The sequence below is a fragment of the Lactuca virosa genome, chromosome 4, assembly GCF_052849685.1.
Source record: "Lactuca virosa cultivar CGN04683 chromosome 4, Lactuca_virosa_CGN04683_v6, whole genome shotgun sequence".
Lineage (NCBI taxonomy): Eukaryota > Viridiplantae > Streptophyta > Magnoliopsida > Asterales > Asteraceae > Lactuca > Lactuca virosa.
The window spans coordinates 187,099,422-187,109,000 of record NC_136429.1 but is presented as its reverse complement, the minus strand read 5'-3'; the positions used below and the strand labels follow the sequence as shown (position 1 = coordinate 187,109,000).

Below are 9,579 nucleotides of genomic sequence, written 5' to 3'. Positions count from 1 at the left end.
GTAGACCGTCTATTACAGAAAAAAGATAAACCAGATACAGGGTTTAGTGAGGAGGAGGACATGGTAAATGAAGAGGAGGAAGAAACATATTACCATGGTACAGAGTTGCATTATGATGATACATTTACTCATGATTTGGAGGGGGAAGTTGGGCATACACCTACGGGGCAATATGTTGAGCAGTCACCGGATGTGGGTCAACATCACAAAAAAACAGTCACTCCTATTGTTAGGCCGCAACGAATGAGGGGTCTTTCACGGTATCAACGGACGTCGTTCAAAGTGGTATTAATTTATTTTAAATTTTGTGTATTTATAAAATATTAGGTTGTTGATAATTAATTAACATTTTAATTTTTTAGATGCACTCCACACCAAAATTGAAGAAAATCACCAAACCAAGGAAAAAAACAATGGAGTGTCCCGAAAAAGCAAATGAAGACATTGTGAATGAAGACATTAGTGATGTTTCAAATCATCTACGGTTAGACAAAATTTATGTTGCTAGTACGTTGGGTTTTTGGAAATAATGGAATACGATCTCTTCCAACCTCAATACTACACACAGGCTGCATATACTCCGACTGGATGTGGAGTTTTGGTCAAGGTTACGTGCAGTTACTGACTCTGGGTGGTTAATTTCTTCATTTTTAGATGATAATTTATATAAATAATTGTAACATTTTTATCTTAAAATGTACAACAAATGTTAATATGGAGTGTCTTGCTCATGGAAAGACGACCGACGAACGCAAGGTGGACGATATACCCTCAAGAACTCAATTTGCAACCCGGAAAATCATTTTTTTTTAAGAATGTAGCAAATGGTGTTGGAGGCTATCCTAAATGGAAGGATGTGAATATGGTTAGTTTAGTTTAATATTTATTTATTTATATATATAATATTACTGAATTAACTACTTTTTTTTCTAGGTTCTATTCCTCATAAACGTTATTGGTGTCCATTGGTTTTTGGCAGTGCTACATTTAAATACGTGGAAAGTAAACATTTATGATTTAGCACGATCTATGAATTTTTTCTCAAAGTACAAGATTGGTGCAGAATTCAAAAATTTTGGGGATAATATTATCTCAGAGCTAGATGTGATTGAGTACTGGAACGATTTCCCCGATGGACACAGAGACAATGTAATTGTGGAGTTTGTTGAAGCTATAGACGCGCCACAGTAGGAATACATCGAAGATAGGGGGGATTGTGGAGTATCCGTAGTGAAGATTGATAGGCCACGTAGAGATGCGGGATTTCTATATAGAAATATGATGAAAAATATTATTTGGGACACTATATAACTTGATTTTAGGAAATTTGTATATACTAATATGAAATACCCGGTTTTAGTAATTTTGTTTAATATAATTATGTGTTTTATTTTTGTTATTATATTTGGTTCGCGGACTGTCAAGTTACTTCCGCGGACTGCCAAGTCAGTTATGCGGACTCAGAAGTCGTAAATTATATTTCACTATAAAATGACTCAAAAATCTGTATCATTTCATCTGATCTATATCACTGCATCTACTTTGTATCTCTTACAATGGGTTCAAAACCATGGACCGTTGAGGAGTATTTGCTTCTAACTTGTGCATATAATAATGTCTACGAGAACAGCAGTTTGGATGATACAATGTTTTGGCTCATTTTAACCAATACCTTCAACACTGACTCTCAAACCACCTTAGAAAATCATCGCAGCACGCTTGATATAGCAGCAAAATGGTATGAATTAAAAACAGAAGTTGTGTTATTCAACGATCTTTATAAGAAGATTGAAGACACGTGTGTGAATGATACTGAGGAAGACATGTTGGAGGTGGTTAAAGAAAAATAAAAATCCATTAGCAACGGAAAGATATTCGACTATGAAGCCCCTTGGAATCTTTTGAAAGATCTCCCATATTTTAAACTTGTACTGCGTTTGTATAGCTTTATTTATATGTACTATGTTTTTTATTTTTTATTTTTTATTTTTATTTTTTGTGTGTGTTTGTATTATGTTATTTATCCTTTATTTTTTGAAACAGAATGCACCAACAAATATTAAGATACATTCAAATAAAAAAACATTACAAATAACATAAAACATTACCAAAAAAAACACATAAAAATAAACATTACAAATAAGATGTAGGACCGACAAACATTACATAAAACATTACAAATAAAATAATCGTCTACATGAAAAAATGTTTATTTTTAATTAGATTCCAAACGTCCGTATACATGAACTCATTTCCATCAAACTCGAAAATGTAATATACGTTCACGTCTTCAAAAATTTCTTCATCGTTTGCATGAGAGCGTCGCATTTTCTTATAATTGTAGCATCGATTGAACCATGTGACTTTTTTCTTTAAACCCATCAATTTACTAACAATATTAGGTTTCAGCCGTTCTTGTACTTCTCTCACCTCATGGTTGAAAAAAGCTATTAGGCGGGACCATTCATCATCAATACAACAATGAGGGGAAGCCATTGCTGGGAGACCCTCGTAAACCGTAATCCAGTATCGTGTTAGGACCAACACCTCTATTGTCGTCCATGGACGTGTAGCATTTGATGGAGCTGCTGCATTTGATGGATTTGCTTTATTCGAAGAACTTGGTACATTGGACGACATTTTGTGAAAGTATCCATTTTGTGAATAAAAGATGTGAATTTCATATAGATACAAGCTTTATTATATAAAAAGATAGGTTACGTGGACTTCCAAGTCAGTTATGCAGACTGACAAGATAGGTTATGTGGACCACCGAGTCAGTTATGCGGACTGGCAAGTCAGTTACACGGACTGCCAAGTCAGTTACTCGGACTTCCAAGTCAGTTAGGCGGACTGCCAAGTCAGTTACACAGACTGCCAAGTCAGTTACGCGGACTGACAAGTCAGTTACGCGGACTGCCAAGTCAGTTACGCGGACTGCCAAGTCAGTTACGCGGACTGCCAAGTCACTTCCGCAGACTGCCATTTCATTTACTTCCGAGTACTGCCAATTTAATTATGCGGACTGACAAGATAGGTTACGCGGACTGCCAATTCAGTCACTTCCGCGAACTGACAAGTCACTTCCGCGGACTACCTAAACAGTTCTGTGGAATAATGAATATGGATTCCATTTAAATTGGACAACCATTTTCATTTTTAGAAGTTGTCAAAAGTTGTCAAAATGAGTTCAGTCAACGAGGTATTCAATAAAAAAGTTTCTCCAACCTACCAATTTTCTTTCATAATCTGCAAAGAACCAATCCTAACACCTTCACGTGCATTAAGAAAGATTCGTACAATCGTTTCCAATTTTGTTTTGTGGCATTGGGATGCATGGTATGTAATCCTTTATACTAAATTTTTTGTTATTTGAAGTTGTTATATGGCTAATATTCTTATCATTACTTGCAGATCTGTACGTTTCTCACGTCTATGATACCAATCATATTCGTTGGTCACGTACCTCTAATTGGGACGTACATAACATTCATGTACATTCTGGTTTCTTTAGATGGAAATCATGAACCCCTTCTCATAGCATTTTCTTTGGGAACAATAAAATGTGACGATTCATGGGTATGGTTCATGAGGAGGCTGGAAGAATGTTTAGGTGACAGTACGAAAGTTAGTTTCATAAGCCATATGTCTGAGTCCATAGACTTTGCAGTTAGGAGAGTCTACCCTGATTCATATCATGACTATTGTTGTAAAAATATAGCTGAGAAAATACGCGCTTCCACCGGAAGCAATACAGTTGTGGAGCAGTTGTTCTGGAAGACATGCAAAACGTATAATATGTCTGATTTTTATGCGTGTTTGAACAACTTACAAAATAAGGTGAATGAGAATGATCTTCACTTGCTTGACAAAATTGTCATTGCAAAATGGGTACGGGCTTTTTTCCCTAAGGTACGTTTCAATGTTAAATTCATTGACATTCCCGATGTCGTCAATTGGATAAAAACAAACAGGCATGAGTTACCAATAACAACAGTCATTCAAATGGTCCATGACCCGATGCAAGGAGTATACGTTCAACGTGCTGCATTCAGAGGTAATTTTATGACATCATAATTTTATTTGATGATTCAGTTCATTTCACAGGGGAATTTCATGGTCTTCTGACCCCTTATGCACTTAAGGTGCTTCAAAAAATATTTATCCACTCAGATAGTTGTAGGGTTTGGCATATTGTTGGCGACATATATGAAGTGAGTACGTATTTAACCACCGAATCCGTGCAATTAGAACGTAGGATTTGTACTTGTGGGAAATGGCAAAAATGCGGTATACCTAGTGATCAACTAATAACATCACTACAAAGGCTTGAAATTGAAGAAACCCAGCAAATGGTAAATTTAAAGTTAACTACCGCGGTGTAGCGAAATGCTTTTCAAACTGAGACGGTGAATCCTATTCCAATCCTTATGCATTGGGAACTACCAATTGAAGTGTTTTTGTCTTATCTCCATGGCAATTTACTTGAGTTGTAATGTATGGATCACAACGAATATTAGTTTGTATTCAGTTCTATGTTAACCTTAGTTTTGGTCTGTTGGCATTGTTTACTCTTTAATAAATAATGTTTACCTTTTAATTAATAAAGTTTACCTTTTAATAAATAATTGTAATGTATGGATCACAAGGAATAACATCCTTGGATTCCCGACAAACAGCTCCGCGGACTGAGAAACAGCTCTCTGCGGAGTTGAAGGGTCTATATATTTTCATAGATGATCGTTGAATTTTTGGTAAAGAGTTACATTTTTTTAAAAATTTTAATATGAGTTCATCTTTAAATTTCTATATTTTCTCGAGCAACGAAGTTGATTGTTACTATTGTGATCCGACGAACCCTTTTCTTGCACCGTCAGCAAACATGAGAGGTCCATATATGTCTGATGATACTTTGCAACAATTGAAATGGGCTGAAGAACAACAAAAAAAAGATAAAGAATCATCTCGGGCTCTCACTGAACGTCGTGACGTCATTGAGCAGAGTGTAAAGAGGCGGAGGAAAGGATGTAGATTAATAAAAATAAAATCAAAGAGCATGAAGAATGGACAAAAAAGACTAAGAAAACTATCAAAATGACTGAAAATGGCTTGCTGAGAAGGATGCAGAAATGATAGATGTTGGGCGGCAAAATGGTCGTTTTGAAGATAAACTAAGAATTAGGGACAAATATATAACAATGGAGAAAGATAAGTATCCATTGCAATTTCCTTAAGTTAATTACTGTTGTTGTATGTTTATTATGTGTTTTTGGTTTGCTATATGTATTATCTTCGAGTTTAAGTTATTTTATGAAATTAACTCTACTAGTAATGATGCACTTGTATAATCATAAAATAACCCATAATATTTAAAGTAACCACACCATTTCAAAGTACACAATAAATGTCTTCCAAAACATAACATACTTAATTATAAATACAACATCAATCATTCAAATCAAACGTTGAACAATAGTCTTCTCTTTGCGTCCCTTGCGTCATGTGCGTCTCTTGCGTCCTATGCGTCTCTTGCATCTTGTAAGTCCCTTGCGTCCCTTTCCCTTTTGTCTTACTACCTGATGCCACTCTACTTTTTACAGGCCTCTTTTACTTCATTGGGACCAATGTCGGACAAGCCGCGACATTATGTGTTGTACTATCACATCTACTATACCTTCTTACTATAGGTTCATCACCTTGTGACAATATACGATTTTTGTTTTTCGGTCTACTAGCTTGACGTGTATCCATTATCAGGAATTTAACAACCATCATCTCATCAGGAAGCTCCCAATCACACGGTTCTAGAAGAGGGTAAACCGCTTCCTCATACGTACGTCGGTACGTTTCCATTTTGTAAGCGTCTATAGCCAGATGTCCAAAGTTAGTTTTTGTCAAGTGCTTTAAGACCATTATGACATGACCACAAGGAAAACCAGTTCCTTCCTAATATTTGCATGTACAAGTCTCTTGCCTCAGATCAACATTGCCACCATGTTTGAAATCATGCACTTGATATATTGCATCTGAAACACCTGAAACAGACCATCCTGTCGTACGCTCTTCATTTTAGCTAACTGCTTTTTCAGCCCACTCCGTTAGCATTGTTGAAAGTTTCCCTGTAAAGAACACATATATAACTAACTTATTATTCGACCTAGTTAAAGTCCAAATTAAAGTCATGCCCCCATCGATGCGACACTTGTTATACCATTCTTGTGAAAGACGACGGAAGAACTCAAGAAGGGGTATTATAAGCATCTTCCTTGCATCTACAGATAAAGCATTCATGGACTCTGCACTGTTGGAGTGTAACATCCATAAAATTTTGAAAATTTTAAAACTTTTACATAAATCCAAAAACCATCATTTGTTACATATTGTTTCAAAATAGGTTTCACATCAGAGTTTTTCCCAGAAATCATAACAAAAAATATGAGGAGGTGTGTGATAAATCCTTCGCCTTTCCGCGATCATCTGAAGTATCTGAAACATAACCAAAAACTGTTAGCCCAGAGCTTAGTGGGTCTTCACCAAAAACCACCACATAAACATAACAAACAACATCCTGCATAAATAAGCCTTCAACCTGACCGAACCGCCTCGCAGGGCCTTCAGCGTATCTGGACCACTCCCGAGCCTTCGGCATAACTGGACCGCCTTGTAGGGCCTACAGCCTATCTGGCCCGCTAGCCGGGCCTCCGACCTGATTGGACCGCCTCGCAGGACTTCAGTCTATCAGGGCCGCCCTGGGTCAGCTGGCCTTCAACACAAAGCAGGACCGCCTCAACCCACCCACACACATGTTGACATATACATAACTCATAAACACATAATCAATCAACATGCAAGCACAGATCATACATATCAATAAGCATAACATCATCCTATCTACCAGGATACCGATCTAACAGATCATAACAGCATAGCAGCATCCTAATATAACCAAGATAAAAATTCAAAAGGGCCGGCATTGGTGCCTTCGACCCATAAGTACAGTGAGGAAAACTCACCTCACACGTAGTGCTGAACCGGTAAAATCCAACTCCAAAATTCAGCTCCGGACTCAAAAGCCTACAACCACAATGTGACCCTTTCCATCAAAACCCTGAAATACACAAAATGCCCTCAAAATCAAACTTGGTCGACCATGGTCAAAGTCAAAGTCAGCAGTTAAGGTCAACAGTCCATGTTGACCAAACTCGTCGAGTGTACATACCAACTCGTCGAGTTACTACAGTACTCAGAGAAACAGGGAAAACGTAAGCCAACTCGCCGAGTTGTCAGGACAACTCGTCAAGTTCCTACAATATCCAGAAAAGTGGGAAAACCCGAGCCAGCTCGTCGAGTTGTCAGGACAACTCGTCGAGTTTTCCGAGCTTAACTCATTCAGTCCTTTTTCACCCATCCTAACGCTTAAGAATGTAGATATGGTACCCAAGAGCTGGAAAACCATGTAAGGTTGCTAACTTTACGTCCATGCATGTCACCAAGAGGCTTCAAAGCTCAAAGAAGGCTTAATAAGAGAACTAAAACATGAAGGGGGCCTAGAACTTGATAAAGCTTGAAACTTTAAGTCCAAGGAGGCCACAAAACGTCCAGATATGAAGTAATAACTTCATGAAATGCCCAAACCCAAGAATGATCCAAAAATGAGCCAAAAATGACAATAAACTTCCAGGGAAGAGATCTAAGCAATAGATGAGCAAGTTTTCGACTTTTTACCTCAAAACAGTAGCTAAACTCAAGGAGATTCTAGATCTAAAGCTTCCCCCTTCAAGCTATGCACCACCAACTTCTAGCTCACACACACTCAAATATTGGAGAGAAAACACGAGACTAGGGTTTCTGGACAGAGGAGGTGATTAGGGAGGCCAACAATGGGACTTTAGGCCTTTATATAGGGTGAAACACCCTAAAAATTAGGGTTTCATATTCAGCCACCAACTCGTCAAGTTTTCCTCTCCAACTGTAGGTCCCAAATTTGCTTGATGTATCAATAAGATCCAATTGATGGTGTGGAATCCCAATCAATTGGATGATGCAAGATCAAAATAGAGAAGAAAGAGAAGAAGAATAAGATGAATCTCTATGTATTGATGAATAGAATGAAGTTCCTTACACAAGATTCACACACACACTCTTCTTGTCTCTACAACTTTCTCTCTCTACAATATGCTCCTCTCTTACTCTTGCCGTTCACTCTCCTCACCCTTACAACTATATATAGTGACCGCAAATGGGTTCACGGCCGTGAACACCTTACAACCGTGAACACCCAAACTTTTAACCCCAAACTGCCGTAAACATCAGGCCGTTTACGGTCCTAGACTGAAAAACAATTGCCTAGAAAAGTAAAGTATAAACCAATATTTTTGACCCAACAATCTCCCCCTTGGTTTATAGCTTTCTTTTCTAATTGACCCAACAAACTCCCCCCAAAAATGTAGCTGGCTTTTCTTGTCAATCTTCATTGGGAGCTTGACTTCAGCTTTTATCTTCGATTTCTTCACAGCTTCAAGATGAAGTTGATGAATCTTCATTAAATGACTTCATCTTGAGCAGTTGGGCTTTTCTTCAAAATTTGACTCTGAAAGCACATTGGGTGAGGAGGCTTGATGTACTGATTCTTGAAAGATAGCGCTTTCAACTTGAGAATCTTCAGAGAGAATATCAGAGAGAACGAATCTTCTAGATCACTTCAACAGGTACATAGATAGCATCAAATTGATTGAGGAGGCTTCAATGCAATCTGTCACATAATCTTCAAGTTCAGCTTCACCTTGCTTCTGGGGTTGAAGGATTGAATGTTGAAGGAATAGTCTTCATTTCTTGTTCCTTCGAATGAGAATTCTTCGATGATCACAGACGAAGCCTTGGATCAGAAAATCTCGATACAGTCTCCATGAGTCTCATCTACATCTGAATTCACTTTTCAAGACAAAACAAAACTAAAAGAAAACTTAGCACACAATATTTTTGTATTTTTCATATTTTCTGAAAAAAATAAAACAGAAACAAATTTTTTTTTTGGATTTTTAATTTTCTGATTTTTGTTTGATTTTTGAAAATTTTAATTCTCCCCCTAAATTTGTGCATAGAGGAAAACTATGAACAAATTTAAAAAAAACAAAAATATTTGGAATCAAAGTTGTGAGACAGTCTTAACTTTGTTTATCAGTACCTTCACCTTCATTAATAGATCTGGTCAATTGTCGGTATTGTGGTCCACTTAAACACGAATAATATTGACAAATGTAAGTCCCCAATCTGCTTGTGTATCAATCAGATCCGTTTGATGGTGCGGAATCCCAATCAAATGGATGATGTCAGATAAAATAGAAGAGAAGAAGAAGAAGAATATGATGAATCTATGTATGAATTGATTAGAATGAAGATCCAGATACAAGAGATTCACACACACAAACATCTCTCTTCTCTCTTACTTTATCTCTCTAGAACACCTTGAGTTTCACACACTTAAGCTCTCCACCTTTTATGCATTCCATGCACTCCTCACCCTATATATAGTAGACATGGGCCGTGAACAGGTTCACGGCCGTGAACCTATTCACGATC

The 9,579-nt window shown here is 37.3% G+C and overlaps 1 protein-coding gene across 1 annotated transcript; it reads left to right on the top strand.

Annotated features, from left to right (window-relative positions):
• Nucleotides 1–3,492: 3,492 nt before the first annotated feature.
• On the top strand, nt 3,493–4,385 carry LOC145105430 (uncharacterized). Its single transcript, XM_079042534.1, has 2 exons — nt 3,493–4,057; nt 4,108–4,385. Exons 1-2 carry the CDS (start codon nt 3,493–3,495, stop codon nt 4,383–4,385), a joined length of 843 nt encoding a protein of 280 aa, XP_078898660.1.
• Nucleotides 4,386–9,579: the final 5,194 nt, after the last annotated feature.

What these genes read in the sequence shown, in the direction of transcription:
- LOC145105430 (XM_079042534.1), top strand. Translation starts at nt 3,493, where the DNA reads ATGTACATTCTGGTTTCTTTAGATGGAAATCATGAACCCCTTCTCATA. An exon ending in TCAACGTGCTGCATTCAGAG is followed by an intron (nt 4,058 to 4,107) that starts GTAATTTTATGA and finishes TTCATTTCACAG; the next exon opens with GGGAATTTCATGGTCTTCTG.